Here is a 17,340-nt window from a genome sequence, read left to right on the forward strand (position 1 = left end):
GCAACACAGAAAGGTCAGCGGCTCTTAACTCAGATGAGAACCCACCATCCTGCTCCAGAGTTGAGCCTTCTTGCTTACGTGCATGTGCTGTATGAGACACTTGTATAGGAATCGTGAATGACATAGTCCCGGCTGTTGGTCGGAACTTGCACTCTGAAGTCAGGCATGTGGACTGATACAGGGAGGAACTGGAAAGAGACATTTAGCTCATTCTCCTCCCATGTGTTGGGAGGTCAGGCTGGCAGCAAGCCCTGTGACTTGAAGAAGTGGTTCAGCCTGGGGACCAGAACCAGCCACAGCCTGGCCTCAGAGGTCCGAAGGGACGAGGGCCGGAAAGCCGCGAGTGCCGCATTTGGGGCTCGCTGCCTGCCTCCCCCACAGCCCCCTGGAGGCTCGTTCCTGTCGACACTGACACCCTTTTTGTATCCATAGGGGCTTGTTTGGCTGGTGGCCCCACACACCCAGAGTGCTGCTTCGGGATGAAGCTAGGCATGGAGCCAGATGCAACAGAAAACCTGAGAAAGGGTTCTCTTCCCTCTGAGGCTGGGAGGGCCGAATACTCAGACCCACAAGGATTCAAAAGGGAGAGTCAAGTTGACATCATAAAAAAAAAAAAAAAAAAAAATCCTGAAAAATGCCTAAGATATTTGGGGAAAAGGATGATGCTCTGATTATTTCTGTCTCAGGCACATTTGTCCTGGGTAGATACCAGGTCACATGTCCCTGAAAGCTGCCCAGAATTGATCAGAATAAAGACTACCTACCTAAAGCTTGGAAATGTTAAGTGACTTTAAAAATTTGAAATGAATTTCCTCAGAAGCCAGGAACAGACCTAATGTGATAGGCTGATGCTGGACTGAATCCTTCTCTCTCTGCCTTGAAGTAGGGAGTAAGGCACACTGTCCCATTCTGGAAGGCTGTATATGGAGGCTTCAGGACTTACCTCTAGACTATTCTGAAGCGTGAGGCAAATGCTACTTTATCTTTATGTATAAATCTTGCGCTTAGTTTAATAAGTATTCTTGGTTGGGGGTGTGGTATGGAGGAAGAGGGTTATGTAAGACAGTTTAGGGGTACAGAGTATAGAGGCTCTTTTTACCCTCAAATTTGGGGGAGTAGAAGAAAAAGAATATGGCTTCCAAATGATTAATTCTGCTTCCTCACCCATTCTTTCCCTCTTTAACATTTTGTAACTATATACCTCAGACTGTCTCCTTCCTATATCATCACTCTCCCTGCACCAATCACATCAAAATCTCTATTTTCTCAATCACACACACACACACACACACACAATATGTCTGCAGGGCTCCATGTAACTGACATCAGTGGGTCCTCTTCTTTGGTATCTTTTCAGCTGTTTCTGTAAATGCCCAGCCTCGGCTGTGTAACAGACCATGTAATAGAAAGTAGGACTATGAAAGAACTAATTGATAATTTACCCCGCCTTCTTTACCTCCTCCCAGCCTATCTCAAGTCCTCCTCCCATTTCCTACCCACTCTGGCTCCTCTCTCATCTCCTACCTTGTTTCCCTTCATCACTTCAAAATTAAAGGAGATGATTGAAGGCACAACATTTTAGATGACTTAAACCTCATTACAAATAGGTCATTTGAAATCCATCACTAAGTTAAATGTCTTTAGTGTACTAGGCTCTGTCTAGCACAAAAGAAGTAAGAGACATAGTTGTAACCCATTAGAAGCTTACAGTTCAAATGTAAGGGTAATCTAGCTGAAGGTTCAGTAGCTAGAACAGAGGAAGCACTCAACAAACATACACTATACGAATGCTCATTTGTCACCCTATTGGTTACCAGCACCAGCTGATTTGGGCGACAGGATGGGTGTCCCCTGCACCCTTACTTTTCCATGCGCAGGTCTCCTAAAGCTTGCACAGCGGACAGTCTTTCCAATCAGAAAACCACCCCTTCTTAGGTCATAGGGTTCCACAGTACTGGATTCTACCCCTCCTCCCTTCCCCAGCTCCAGATAAACTTACAAGACCTATTTGTAGCAGATCTATATGTGTATGACCTACCCAGCTTGTTCTTTGTCTCTGTGGACTGAGTGGAAGGAAACGTAGCCACGATTATTCTCTTTCCATGGAGCACTTGGATTGCTATGTGTCAGAATGTCCTGGCAGCCACTGTACCCTTATCCAGCAAGCATTTGCCTGCCGGTCCCTCTAGTGTCTGCTCAGATCTGCCCTGCAGTCAACCAAAATGGCCCCTGGAGCTCAAAAGCCATTTCTGTTTTATAGATGAAGGCAATAAAAGCAAATTCACTGACCCCTTTCTCTGGATTCTGCAGGTTATTTCCCAGTAATTTATACATTACTTCAAAGCCCAATGACCACACATTGGGAAGAGGCCAAGTGGCCACATACTATGTAGGCATTGCAAAGAGGGCAGTTAAAATTATCTTTAAGAGGATAAAACTGAGTGTATAGTCATGGCTACAGTAGAACGCTGGATTTTGAAGAGGATTAGCAATGTAGTCATTAGTTAATTAATAGTTAATATCAAGAAATGCAGAGAAATTCAAATACTTAGAGACACAGAGAAAGTGGTTTGTGAGAAGAGCAGTTAAAGAAAGAAAATACTAAGCTGAGTTTGTGGACTTTGAAAACCAGACAGGGCGATTTTGGCATTTGTTTCAGAAATGGGAACGCAACTGGTGAAGATTTCTGTGGTCCTTGGGGCTGGTGGTGACATCAAAGCTTTCCCATTTCCAGGTAAACACTAAACAGTTGCATGTTGGAACCATCAAAGTATGACATATTGGGTTTTGAAGAGATCAGATATAGCTAAGAGGGGGAAATGTGAAGTAAAGATTTTAAGTTTTGACTGATGATTTTCTGATGAGAAACTGCCACATGGGGGGAACCAGTCAGAAGAAACACCAGCCAGATTCAAATCTTGCTTCCTATTTCCCACCCCCAAAACTATAGGTGTTCCTAGCCTTCTGGATAGCAGAAGATACGGGGAAAGAATAATTGTCAAAAATGTATCTTCCTAACATTTTGGGCACAACTATACTACTCAGGGAGGATTTGAACTGTAGGTAGGCGGGAATTCTGAGTAGAGAGAAGGCATGGAGTTTTAGGGTGGGTCAGGTGGAGGCTGTTTCAAGGGAGAGTTCCAAGCGGGCTTCTGAAAAAGCAAAGGACTTTCAGCCCACCAGATAAGATATAATCTTATCTGATGAGTATGCAGATGGACTGGTGTTGAGAGAAAGAATAGTTTTTCCTCTGTGCACTGGAGTGTAGTGGAAAAGTGCTTCTTCCTGACCGGAAGTAGAAAACATGGTGGGCAGCTCTGGCTTCATCTGTGACACCAAGTATCAGGGTGAATAGTGAAAACATCCAGTCAGTCATTAGGTTTCAGACATCAAGATTTTAGTCTTTGTGTGGATCCAGCTTCTTTCCTTGGATAATGTAAAGGGATGTTTGAGTTCTGCCCAATTAATGCAATAAATGATAGAGTCACAATTAACTTATCTAACAGCAGCAGTGAGGACTCGTAGCATACCAAAGACAGTGAAAGAACTTACCCTTCTTTTGTGGAGAGTGGAAGCATGCTCGTTTCTGCCTCAGCCTATGGAGAACTTGTTCAGTTGTCTAGGAGCTTTGGACAGAGAACTTCAATAACATCACTTGCATACATCCTGCATGAGGTCTTTTGATACTGGTTCTTAATGGGCTAGTTCTCCCCATTCTAGCTCAGAATGTAAGCTAGACGAAGGGCCCCAGCGTAGCTTATCAGAGGTTATTTCCAGAAAGCCTCCTCCCTCCAGGGACTTCTGACATGAACAGTCTGGAGAAGGTGCAGAGCTGGAATGGATTACCCAACTGGCTTACCCAAGATAAAGGAAGAATGCACCCTCAACTGGGGACTCAATTGGACTGATCTGAGTTGTTGACTCTTGATTGGGCTTGGTCTCCTTCGTGGTGGTTGAGATGATAGAATCTCCTCAATCTGACTGCTGTACTAATTTCCGCATCCTACCAAATGTGGCATATATGTGTGATTGGCTTCAATAAATCTTTCATTTAAAAATGAAAACAAGCAAAAGCAAGAGTTTGTAATGTAATGCCCAAATTCAGTAATGGCCCTTGATAGATAACCTTGGCTGAGAACAATGAATCCCATCCATTTGAATTTAAGGACCTTGCTAATTGGTGGAGTAGTTACTTGGTTGAATCAAAAATAGGATTTCCTCAATTTTCTGAGCTTTTATTTCCCCTTTACGTTATACACAATATCTTAACACTGACATACACAGTTGTCACAATGGTCTCCATAAAGCATTAGAAAGATATTCTCTTTACGTTCCTTGCAGACTTTAGTTACACATGTCCTGAGTCATGAAATGGAAGGGAAGTAAAAATTATTCCAGATCTATGAGGCAACTGTTTTACAAATGCAAAACAATTTGGATAAAATAACTGAAAACAATTAAAACCAAATCAACCTGTACTTTATCTGTGTGCTGAGATTTTAGGTCCAGTGGATCAGAATACAGGGAAAAAACTAATGAGAATCCCTCAATGGATCCTTCACCCACCAAACAAGATTTCTTCAGAAACCGACTTGCTCTTGCAAATGACCTTGACCAAGGAACAGCTGTGTAAAACATATTTAAAGTTGTATTGTCAAGTGGTAAGATGAGGATAAAAAGCCTGTATATATCTGTGTAGGAATATATATACTTATATATATCGATGTATAAATCCCTGAGGAAAACTAGTATAAATACTTACATATGAAACTAAATCAACATACAAGACCCTGAAGAGATGAAGATTAGTCTATGGGTGAGAGCTGGCTTTTTGAACCTCAGCACTTGGGAAAAGGGAAATGAAGACTTTTCACAGCTTTACAGAAACACAGTAAATTTGGAAGAAAATAAATGTTTGTAAGAACAAAAACTTCCAACTTGAAGTCATTCCCCCAGTATAATACTGAGCATGTAACATGGATGTGAGTTTTATGCTTCCTAGGCACTTACCTTATGAATTCATCCCAGTGTTCTCAGGCTCATACACACAATGCCAGGGCCAGTTCCGTCTTGCCATATGTCTTCCAAAAACCCAAGCCAATACCTGACGTCCCTTGAGGCAAAGGATCAATGAACAGAGTTATGTTTTACATGTTGCCAATCTGAGTTGTGGAGAATTTGCACTTAAGCCATGCTATAGAAAGTTCGACACATTATAGACACATTGCTCCTGAACAGGAAGAGTACTATTTCTCTTGTTCTGTGGTTATGAAAATCAGTACAGGGAACAAAGATTTCTCTTGAAACCGGGAGGCCAAAGAAACATCTTCCCTCGTGTGGGTTGTGCTGCCGACGAGAACAGCGCAGAGTCTGTGTGTTACTGAGTGTTCAGGACTCAAAGGTCCCGTAGTGATCCTGAGTGTCCCATTCACTCATGAGCGGATGGACTGGGGGGGAAAGCACTTATTCAGCTACATCCTCTTTTTAGAAAAATTTTCTTCAGTCTGGAAAGAAGGGGCAACAACATCAGTGCTTTAGTGGCTCACACACAGGGGTTGCTCCAAAACACCAGGTCAGAATGAAAACTTAGGGCTGGCAATGCCTTATTCTGTTTTCGAGAAGTAAGCTGTAAAAAAACCAGAGTTCTTATAGTTCAGACAGAGGAATCATTGCTGTGAGGGTGGCCTGGGTATGGGGTGTTAGAACGTGCTCGTTTCCACATAGAGATGTCCAAGATGGTCCGCATCCTTGACATGCCCCGAACTAAGAATAACAGGAAAAAATGAGGTTTAAACAATTTGTCTCTCTTCCCAGACAATCATCTGTAATAAATTAGAGGCATTTGGTGACTGCTCATTCAGAATCTTGGTACTCAGACCAACTTCTTGAGGGGCTGTTCCTCTAGGAACGTGTTATTTCATAGAATCGGGGAAGTTCTACTTTTGAGTGTTAAACAGGTTTTCTTCTGCTTGTCTGATGATTAGTTAGGAACTCATCCATTTTCCACTTTGAACAATAGGTGATCTGGAACACTTAAAAGATCACTGCCAAGTTTGGGGAGTTTCCAGTATTTAGGTGTAAGCCAAGCTTTTCATATTCCTGAACTTCATGAACCCCTCGGAAGCCAGATTTCTCCCCATGAGTAGGCTGAAGACGGTTCCGGGGGAGTGCCCGAACGCACAGAGCAGAACTGACTGCACCTGGAAAGTGAAGTACGAGTCACAGTCTTTTAAGTAAAATGTAAAAACAATAACATTTCTCTCCCCTTCATAATGTTGATCATTAAAATGATCGACTACTGGGAAGGTTTCAAAACTGTCACACACCTCCTAAATTTTCATTTTGATAACATCCTTTGAAAAAGTCTTGATGTTACATCTGTAGCACAACTCAGTTTCGTTACAGTTTATGAAACTAGCTTGTAACACTAGTAATAAGTAGTGCTGCTCCTCTCCAGGTCTCCATCTCCCGGAATTTGGGTTTTTCTGGTAATTTTCTAACGGCCCCCAAGTACTGTCTGTGCCCATCAATCCTACACATCTCTAACACATTAATATTCCCAAATACTGCCTTGTGTGAAACTCTTTGAATGTTCTTGTTCGTCAAATTCTGAACGCCTTGACCTGACCTCCAAGTCTGTCCGTGTCTGCAGCGCGGCTACCAGCCCCCTCTCTGGCTGCCGTCCCCGACTTCGCAGGCCTGCTGGGCGGCGTGCCTTCGCAGAGCTGGGCTCTTACCGCTGGCTGGCAGGCCACGCCGCCCTGCCTCACTCCTTTCCCCAGCCGCCTTCCTCTCTGCCAGCCTTCGAGGTCCAGCTTAAGTCCCTCCTCTTCCTGTGATCTCTGGTGCTGTAACTTGTCTGTCTTTTGATGTGTTTTGTCTTGTCTTCCTGAGAAGAATGTCAGTCCCTTCAAGGGCAGGAACTACGACAAACTATGACGTATCTTTTTAAATTCCTTTCCACCTCTTGAATCGTACACAGTAGGCTACGGAGAATAATTTCTACTCATAATCCGACAGACAGTCATTCCTCATTCAGGTTGTTGCTTTACCTTCCTGCCTTTTAAAAGAAAAATACCAAAGGAAATAAAATACGGTTGTCTTCCAAAGCAGTTTTGCTTAAAGGCAAAAGCTGCCACTTTCACAGCATGTAGAGTTAGAAAACATCGCTCCACCAAAAAACAAAAAAAAACAAAACAAAAAAAAGTGTGCTACCTTTTTCTGTGTTGTCCTGGCTCATTTCATCATCTTTCTATGTGGTAGTATAAATTGACAGCAGAGATAGGATCTTTAATGACGTTTCTTAATGACACTTAATAAAACGTTGCATTAGAGATGAAGTCAGGAAGTCAGGGTGAGAAAGGGGCTTGCAATTCCTGCATCTGTGAGCTCCAGTCTCCCAGAGAAGTGCAGTTTACGCAGCTGTCTCCTGGGAGTGCCGGGGTTCCTCCCGCCCCCAAGAGATGAGGGGGATGTTTCTGCACAGGCTGGGAGCGGCAGCTGGTCCCTTCCGCAGCCTGGTGTGGTCTGTATACAAGCCCGAGTAAGGATCGCCCTGCTTTCCTGACCCCCAAACTAGAGCCTTGGAGAACCAGGGACCTGTGGACCCGTGCTGCAGGGTTCTCTGCAGTGGGGGGCTTCATCATGGGACAAATAGTTTAAACCTGTCGGGGGCTTGAAAGTACAATGTTTCGTGCTTGCCCAGGGAAACCCTTTAAGTAAAGCTTTCTATAGCATCTCACGATCTCATATCTCACTCACCTACTTCTTCAAGTCTTTACTGATACATTTCTTTCTCCATGAGGGCCCTTGTAAAAATTCAGATTCCTGAGTCCTAGCTCAGTCCCACTTTATGGAGCATTTGTGAGTGGGGCCCAGGCATCTGCATTTTAAATGCTCGCAGGTGATTCTTCAGCCCACTGACAGTTTAGAGGTGTTACCTCTTAGACCGATAAGCTGAACGATTTAGCATGTAAACTTCAGCACTCAGAGTCTAGCCATAGACGGAAATTTAGGACAGAATAAAGAATTGATTGCTTACCTTGAGATACAGAAAGTTGATGGTTCATCAAAACCCAAATGAATCTTTCTGAATTCTTACATTTATTGTCTGTGACCTTTACTATCACATAGTAAGATTTCGGTTAAAATATACATATACACAGGATTAGTGTCCTTTATAATAGATTGGTAGAATTGATTGTATATTCCAGGTAATCGCATGCACTTAGGAAAGCAATAAAATGAATGTCTTATGTTAAGTTGTACAATAAAATTAAATCTAGTTTTCAGACTAAACTTTCTCTTGAAACATCACCATTACTGATTTTCTCCCTGAGCCTAAAACCAGTAAAGCTTTTGGAACACTTGGGATTCTCCTTGCCTGAAAGTTGATTCAGCTTAAAGATGTGAGTCTAGTGCTCCCAGCACCAGAGCATCCTGGTGCTTATGGAATATGGGCCAGTGAGTCGCACATGGTGGGGAGGGGGTGAGGAAAAAGGAAAATGTGATGTAAGAGAGGTTGAGAAAATTGATGAGGACCTATATATTTTAAGGAAAAAAATAGAAATTTTAGTTTTTGAAAAGATTTTTATTTATTTGAGAGACAGAGTGAGCACAAGTGGGGGGAGTAATGTCAGAGGGAGCGGGAGAAGCAGTCTCTGCACTGAGCAGGGAGCCTGTTGTAGGACCCGATCCCAGGACTCTGGGATCATGACCTGAGCCGAAGGCAGATGCTCAACTGACTGAGCCACTCAAATGCCCCTAGACCAAAGTTTTAAACATCTGTATAAGAACATACGATATGATCTAGGCAATGCTGAAAATGTTGTTTTTGGGGGGTGTCAGACATGCAAAATAGTCAAGATTTTTCTACCTAAATAGCTTGTTTTCCAAAACTTGTTTTCAAAGAGCTTATGCATGTGTGATCTTGGTAAGTCATCTGAACTTGTGTCTTATCTATAGATTTTTTTTTTTTTCCTCCTCTCTTGCCTCATTCCCTTCAGAGATAGTAGCATTAAATGCTCATACTTCCTAGCAGGAATACTGAATGTGTTTTCTTTCTTCCTCGTGTATTTAAAGCTATTCATCTGAAGGCAGTGGGCTCTGCTGTGAAGGCCCGTTGCCGGATACCATCTGTGTTTCTAAGTGGGTTGTTTCCATTCAGCACAGGTCATATCCCCTCTCCTCATTATCCCATTTTCCAACTGGGGTAAACCCTTTAGCATACAAGCATGCACTTATTTCTACCATTTTTTAAGCAAAAGATACCTTGACTGTTCTGCCTGTGCCTTACGTCTCTGCTTACCTTTCCGGGGAAACGTGAGAGGGAACTGCTCCAGTTCTCTGCTCCCATGCTTCACTAGACTCGCTGGGCCCAACCACTCCACTGAGCTGGTTGTGTCCAGGTCATCACGGACTTTCCCCTTGCTCAATGAATGGTCCACTCTCCCTATCAAACCTATTCGACATGCTTATCCCCTCTTCCTTCTGAAATAATTTACTAGGTTCCAAGGGCACAGACTGCGGTTGGCTTCTGTCTTAATTGGCGGCTCCTTCTTGGTCTGTTTGCTGGTTCCCCCTCCTCCGCCCTCTCTTGTCAGAGGGCCCTGGGGCTCTCCTTGACTTAGATCTCTTCTTTTTCCATTCTGTACTTAGCTTCTTTGGCGATCTAATCCAGTCTGCTAGCTTTCAAATATGATCTTTATGAAAGTGACTCCCAAGTTTATATCCTCAGCCCAGACTCATCCCTGATTTCAGACTCCTTTCTCCCACAGCCTCCTGGCACCCCTCAGATGTCTGACATATTTATTGAGCTGAATGTGTCCTGGCCTGCTTCAGCTCTACCTTCCCAACTCAGTTTATGGTAACTTTGTTCTTCTAGTTGCCAAAAACCTTGAAGTCCTCCTTGACAATTCTGTTTCTTTTTTTTAATTCTTAAAAAATTCTTTAAAAAAAAGATATTTATTTATTTGAGAGAGAGAGAGAGAGCACAAGGGGCGAGGAGGGGCAGAGGGACAAGCAGACTCCCCACCATCTTGGGGCTTGCTCCAAGGACCACGAGATAATGACCTTAGCCAAAGTCAGACGCTTAACCCACTGAGCCCGACAATTCTGCTACTTAAGCCCCACGTTCAGTATCTCAGCAAATTGGATGTGTCTGACCACTTCCCACCACCTGCACTACTATTATCTTGACCAAGCTGCCTTCTGTCGGACTAACCTCCCCACTCCCACTCTGAACCCCTAATTGTTCTCAACATGGCAGCCAGAGCAAAGCTCTACTCAAATGCTCTATGGGCTTTATTTTAATGGAAGCCGAAGTCATTACAAGTGATCTGGATCCCATTAAACCACTGATGGCCTCTCCTATTCTGCCCACATTCATTCCTCTCTAGGCACAAATAGCCTATTTCTTCTGCCTCTAGGCTTCTGAACTGGCCTCTCCCTGCCACTCGGCATATTCCTTCCCCAGACACTTGCATGTCTCCTTCCTTCACCTCCTTCAAGTCCTTACTCATATGCCACCTTCTCGGAGCTGACTCTGATCATCGCATTTATATACCACCACCCCATCGCTTACATTCCCAATCACCTCGTCCTTTTCTTTGTTCATAGCAGCCACAACATTCTAACGTATATGCTATTTCTCATCGTCTACATCTCCTCGTTAGATGACTAATCTTATTATGAAACAGATTTTTGTTTTATTCATTGCTATGTTCCTAACATCAGAAGTGTACCTGGAACAGCAAATATTTGTTGACTAGTCAGATGGGCCCTATGAAATGCTTATAATACAGTCAGTCAAAACCAAATTAAGTGGGAGTGAACATAAAAGGAAGTTGGATGGTAAAGAATCAAGAAGTTCTGGGGACTTTAGGATAAAACATCAACTTCTTCAAAGATACCCCAAAAGCAGTCAAACTTTGAAAACATATCCCTCATAACTTTAGTTACCTTTATTAAGCACCTATTCTATGGAAGGCATTGGGCTTCACACATATTACCTTTAAACCTCATTGGAGTCCCCCAGATTATTAGCCTCACATATTGAGGAGGAATAGAGACTCAGATTATATAAGTAACTTCTCCATAGTCACACATCTAGTGAATAATGGAACCAGAATGTGAACACAGGTACGTGATTCCAAGGCATCTGCTTATTGTGCTCTCCCACAGCGATTCTTTCTTTTCTTCGTGAGTCATGAAAGTAGACAGAGTAGCTTCTAAAAAAGAGCTGTATTTTTTTTCTTGCCTCTAATGAGAATCAAGAGTCTTAAAACAGTAGAACGTGCATAAGCTGTTTTGGAATTCTCCGGACGCCATGTGCATCCATCTGCAAAGAGGCAGCCCCCCCCCCCCCCCCCCCCGTTGTGGGCTATACCCTAGAGATTTAAGTGCAAGTGCTCTGAATGTGTGAGGAGCTAACATGATTAAAATAAATAAAAAAGTAAACCCACCCAGTTAAAATTCAAAAGTGACGTTTCAAGAGCAAATTCAGAACCAAGTTGACTAATACCAGTATTAATGTTACCTACCTATAGCTCTTAAATTGATTACCTAGAATGTACTCAATAATTCATAATTGGATTTCAGTAGCTTACACGTAGAATTTGTACAAATTAATGATTTCGTGTTTTTAGAGTGGGGGCGGGGGGGGGGGACCACAAATCAATTTCTAGCTAGTCCTGAGAGCAGCCCTCCGTACACCAGGAACTGAAATTGAGTCTGTTGTCTCAGGCACGGAATGGTACAGAATGCTGGCCAGGCCTCACTCCAGTTTTTTAAATGAGGGTATTGGATTGCTAAGTTTTTCATCAGTTTTTACATTCTGTAGTTCATCATGAATGACCTCACATTAAAAAATTTGTTCGCAGCGTATAACCGTAAACTATATCTTTTAAGGCCAAGCCTGGGAAGGATTGTTAACCCTAGGACTGCCATATTCCACCAGGTCTCGGTAAAACTCGCCTATCAAGGAATCGTGGTATCTTAACTTTTATAGAATACATGCTCTCCTCGGCCCTTTGAAACTTCATCCAGGTGACACCCAAGGTCACTAAAGTATCAATTTTCATCCCAAGGGCCTCCCACTCATTAGTCCTAGGGCTTCAGACAGAAGGAAATACTGAACTTCCTCTAAGAAGGCCACTATAGAGAGCGGACTACTTCTATGTGGGAAGCAGAAGCTCAAGGAGAATGGCGACTGACACTGCAAGGAGTGCTTTCTAAAATACGTACAAAATAATACACTTGTGGACCACATAAGGCATTTTTCTTTATTATTTTTCAGTTTCTCTTAGTAATGCCAGAAAAATAACAGCCATTATTTTCACTTTAAATGCAAACCAAATCCTGCTGCACACAGAGTACAAAGATTACCTACGAACATGGTTAGGTACAAAGGCCGTATTGGATGTGTAGACTGCACTCTGTTTTTACATCAGAGTAAGACTGACAGAGCAATTGTTTCAGCAAATACCGTGCTACTCAACAAAGGCAAATACACACACACACATATATATATGCACACAAACACATTTCAACTGAAGGTATACATGTCACTTTGACAAAGGCTTCTTCTCTGGTGAGTTTCACCAGATATTTGCACCCCAAGGTCCCCTGCCCTGATCCCGCCCCCAAATGCTGACTTGATCTGAAGAAAAAAATTAGAGATGTTCTTAAAGGCACATTTGGCAGCTACTGAAAGTGGCATGCGTCTGGCACAGGTGCAGTCTCCCTAAAGCCACAGCACATGTGACTTCCATCCTATGCATCTATTTCTTTGAGTGGTAGTCCAATGGGATCCACCTTTAGCTAACTTGCTTTATAATTGCAGCAATTGGCTACTTAATGCACTATTTTCATTAAAGGCAAAGGGAAATTTGCTCACAGTTGACAGAAAATGCACTTTACGGTGTCAAAAATGGAAAATAAGGCATGAAATTTACAAAACAAGTTACAAGTGCTTTTGTTTAGATTTATCCTATAGACTTCATGCTTCTTAACTAGAGCTCAAAATATTTCATTGGCTCACATATAAGGGATTATGAAATGATTTTAAGTTAGTAAGGAGATGTTTCAAGAGAAAAATACTGAATAAATAAGTCATCACTTTCCCTTGCAAATAATTCTACTGCACAGTTCTTTCAGCCAAACCGATATTAACCTTGTGATGTTTCTTTTACTGGTAAAGATTAACATGCAACAGGACAACAGTCATATGATATAGGTTAAAAGAGTAAGTGAATTTACCCATAGCAGCAGAATACCAAGAAATAAATGGTTAAATTCCTTTCTTTCTAAGTCAGGAGGAAATAAAAGGTTTTCCTCAATATATATACTACACTAACAAACTGGGAACCTTCCCCTCCATTTCTATGATCTGTTTTGCTGAGCCATTTAGAACCGAATTTAAGCTATCATTAAAAGGACGAAATACATGACTAAAGTTAGCTAAACTTAAGAATTAAGATCATGGTCATGGTCATAGACACCAACAAAGTTTTGGTTTGAGTAACTTTCAATTTGTGGAAAAACCCATTAAGGAAGAATTTAGAACCATAACATAGCCTCCAAGTGAAATAGTACTTGTTCACTAGACTGCTGTGTTTATTGTAGTATTAGTGTGGTGTGCTCTTTCCTAAATTCACATCCATTAAAACATTCTTGAGCTGATAGAGCATAGCAACCCACTTAACACATAATCTGATATCCAGCCTTTAATTAAGGAAACTTTCAATGTTTGTGTATTTCCTGATAAGTCTGTACTCTTAAAATACATTGGAGGGCTGACTGGGAACAGTCAATTATCTGTATTTCAATAAACTTAGAAACATGTACTTATCTGTTCCTGTTTTAAAAAGTGCTTAGATGTGAAAAGCCTCCCTTTCTATTGTTACTGTTTATCAGCCCACTTAATTCAACCTTGAAATATTTTTATTTTGTGATCCAAAGATAATGAACCTTCTAAGGACATTTCCATTTCTAAAAGAAATGTCCCATTTTTGGAATGTGGTTTAGAAATAGTCATGCTGCATTGACTGTCTTATAATGTCTTGGATTCAAAAGCAGAATTTTGTGGTGATGCACTTCTCTTCTCAGCCACTTCTTGTCCCTGAATAAGTGTATTTTAGTTATTACAAAGAATAAATTTGTCAGCTAGTTAGTGTTTCATGTATGAAGAAGGCAAGGATACAGTTTTCTCACCTCTGTTTAAGGGCGTCCAGTTGGGATTTTTCTAGTCAGTTACCACTGCAGAAAATATTTTTACCCAAATGTCAACTTCAGAATTAAAAATATCCTCTATCCACAATGCTGATGCACAGTGAAGTGGTCTAGAACCACTGGGGTAGAAGAATGGTTCCCTTTGGGAGAAGTAGGATTAGAACTCCAAATCTGACCTTTTCCTCTTTAAAAGATCGGGTGGGTTGAAAAGCATTATTTTAGGCTAACACACTGGCCAGAGAGAGACTGAATAGGCTCTAATGTGACTTCTCAGGTTCCCATTTGGAGTGGGGTGGGGAGTAATTAAAAAGAGAAGTGATCCATAAGACACAGAAAGGGAAATCCTATGGGAAATGAGGGTGATCTAATAAAAAGTCATGGGAGATTCTGGAATGTGTATTATGATTAATTTTAGCAGCACTAGTAAGTAGGCTTAGATAAATACTTGTTGAATGAATGGTCTTATGGACACTTTGTGCCTAAGAGTGGATTTGAAATTAACTTGGGGGGAAACTTTTAAAAGGAGACATTTTACAAAGAGAACGACTACCATAATAGGAGTGGTACAGATATTAAACGAAAAAGATTGAACTCTAACAAATAAATAAGAAAGGATATGATAGGATGGATTGCTTAATGATGATGCAATCAACATTCTGGTCTTAAAGGGCTATATGCTGTACTACTGTGATGTACATTACATTTAATGCTCTAATAAATATCACAGGAAATTATTAAAGTACGAGGTCTCCACCATGATGCAGCACTTCTAAAAATGTCTCTGATGGTAGTTAACAGAACTGCTGAGATGTTGCTTCATTATTCCGAGGACACATGCACATAGTGATGAACTGATGACTCCCAGGATGGAGGAGCGCACACTCAGACACTGCCGCGGAGATTCGTACAGCTTTCTCTCTTCGACAAGTTGCATGCATTTCACTCACAGTATTGGTTAGACTCAGAAGATCAGTACACAGGCTTCTTGAATAATCCGTATTATGATACTAATGATGTAGGCAGATGTTCTCTTATGAATAGTTTTGATAGAGCAAAGACCTCAAGCAAGGTAGAATGTTTAATATAAACTAACAAACTGTATACATGTTGCCTAGGAAATTTAAAAACTTACAAAGTTCTGCTTAAAAGATAACCATCCTATTCTAACCCAATTTTTTTCCTACATACCAAACTGTAACTTTAGATCATTCTTTAAGGTGAATACATACATCCAGAACTAGAAACCAAGGCGTACCACAATACGTGCTTTTATGCTTAGTGTTTGCGTGTGTGTGTGTGTGTGTGTGTGTGTTTCAACTGAAAGAAATAAGAATCAACCATTTTCTCCATATAATAATTTAATATATGCCAGCCAAACAAAGTATTTGTATCTTTATTCAATTAAATTAAAACAGACCTGCCAGGTTTATTATATAACATTCACTATATACACATGATTTCGGCAATGCAAGGTAATTCTAGATCTGCTGATTACTCAACTCTCAGTAAAACATGGACGATGTTAGTGGTGCCCAGCAAGTGCTCCTTTTCACACTGGGTGACTGCGTTTCCAGAGTACGGTTAGAGGGACAGCAATGAGCCATGACATGGATTACCAGTAAACTTCTGTGGGAGAAGGGGGGAAATACCATTCTAGCATAGATGAACAGTCTCCGAAGTGTAAATCGTATACTGGACAGTTACATTTTTAAAAAGTTCTCTGTCACCTTAATGACACACAACTTCTCATTTGAAGGCGGCAACACCATGTTTTGTTTGTGTAGGGAGGGTGGGTGGGGAAATGCTCTTAAAATTAGTATAATTACTCCTAAAAAAAAAAAAAAAGGAAAGAAAGAAAAAAAAGAAAAAAAGTACCTCTTTGGTGAAGCCTTGGTACCCATTCACTTCACTGTAATAATCTGTAAACAGGACTGCAGCACAGTGCTGGGCCTTGACTCCAACGAGCTCAGGCACCACAGCTCCTCCTCACAGTCCTCTGAATGATTTTTAAGAAAATATTCTAAAGTAGGACGAGTAAAAGCAAAGAAAAACAAAGGAGATATGAAGATCCCTGTTTAAGATTTCTTTTTAAAAAGTGCATATTTTGAATTACAAAAACTGTCATCAAGTGGGCCTGCAGGACACTAGACTGTGTTTTCCATCCCTTTAATGATAAAGATCACTTCACAAAAAGAGGACTCCTGCCTATTGGCTAGAAAAAGTCCCTTTACTTGATTTTCAGGTGCAATCAGTTGTCCAATCTCTCCAGATCAGTCTTTCCAGATTCTACACGAACATCATTTTCATTTCATAATTACGTCTCGGGTAAAATCCACCGTCTTCCGCTGCATCTCGAAGGAGAGTCGTTAGTGTTGGGAGCTGTCGTTTCAACCCATCCGCGCTGGCACGTTCGGGGCGTCCATCGCCAGCAATGGGTCTGGGGCTGGGAAAACGTCCGTCCTGGAACAGAGAAACTCAGGAGGAATGGGCATTCTCCAACAGTGGTGGTCCATCTCTGTGCATGGATGGGTGTGTGTGCTCCCTTTTGTAAGTTTTTGGAGGGAGTTTAGGGATATGCTGAGAAGTGCTTTGTCGCGGAGGAACAGGCGGCCCGGTGATGGAAGGAAGGTCCACTTCCTGTGTCAGCGGTGGCGATGGCAAGTGCCTTCTTGTGCCGTGAGGAGAGGGTGTTTGAGGAGGAGGTGGTGTAAAAGGGGAAGGGCTATTTGGGAAGAAGGCATTGCCATGATCGCTTTTTTTGCCCAAAGGGGGAGGCTGGAGATGTAGTGGTGAGCTGGAGAAAACATCAGGTGTCCTCACAGGTTCTCGTGGTGGTAACAAGGGAGGGCTCTCAGGAGGGTCTGATATAGAGGTCCGCTCTGATACGGAGTATCGCGGCGAATAGGCTTTTGACGTGGGCTGCCTCGGAGGAATTGCTGGGGGGCTGTCCAAATGCTTAGACATAATCTAACACAAACGAGAAAAAGAATAAAACACGAACTGATTAATAATGAGTGGGGTAGCATGAAGATATTCAGAATTAATCTGGGGTTTTCAAACACACTATTTATCGGTAGCACCCTAGGTGTGAATCAGGGAGTTCTGCCGTAT

The 17,340-nt window shown here is 41.9% G+C and overlaps 2 protein-coding genes across 14 annotated transcripts in view; one reads left to right on the plus strand and one right to left on the minus strand.

Annotated features, from left to right (window-relative positions):
- ARHGEF33 (Rho guanine nucleotide exchange factor 33) overlaps positions 1–4,898 on the plus strand; it is a 72,852-nt gene extending 67,954 nt beyond the window's left edge. For 3 of the 10 annotated variants that reach the window (XM_045980003.1, XM_045980004.1, XM_045980011.1), the window contains one exon: positions 4,504–4,898. In XM_045980003.1, the coding sequence (XP_045835959.1) occupies positions 4,504–4,633 (130 nt within the window). In that variant the 3' untranslated portion in view covers positions 4,634–4,898. Of the gene's footprint in view, positions 1–432; positions 2,399–2,659; positions 4,021–4,503 lie in introns of those variants that run through there. The other 7 variants (XM_045980006.1, XM_045980012.1, XM_045980013.1 and 4 more) reach the window with 5 other exon arrangements.
- Positions 4,899–12,260: 7,362 nt separating this feature from the next.
- SOS1 (SOS Ras/Rac guanine nucleotide exchange factor 1) overlaps positions 12,261–17,340 on the minus strand; it is a 151,924-nt gene continuing 146,844 nt past the window's right edge. For 3 of the 4 annotated variants that reach the window (XM_045978794.1, XM_045978792.1, XM_045978791.1), the window contains one exon: positions 12,261–17,196. In XM_045978794.1, coding sequence (XP_045834750.1) covers positions 16,705–17,196 — 492 coding nt within the window. In that variant the 3' untranslated portion in view covers positions 12,261–16,704. The remainder of the gene's footprint in view (positions 17,197–17,340) is intronic. The other variant, XM_045978795.1, reaches the window with a different exon arrangement.

Source organism: Meles meles, chromosome 15, assembly GCF_922984935.1.
Source record: "Meles meles chromosome 15, mMelMel3.1 paternal haplotype, whole genome shotgun sequence".
Lineage (NCBI taxonomy): Eukaryota > Metazoa > Chordata > Mammalia > Carnivora > Mustelidae > Meles > Meles meles.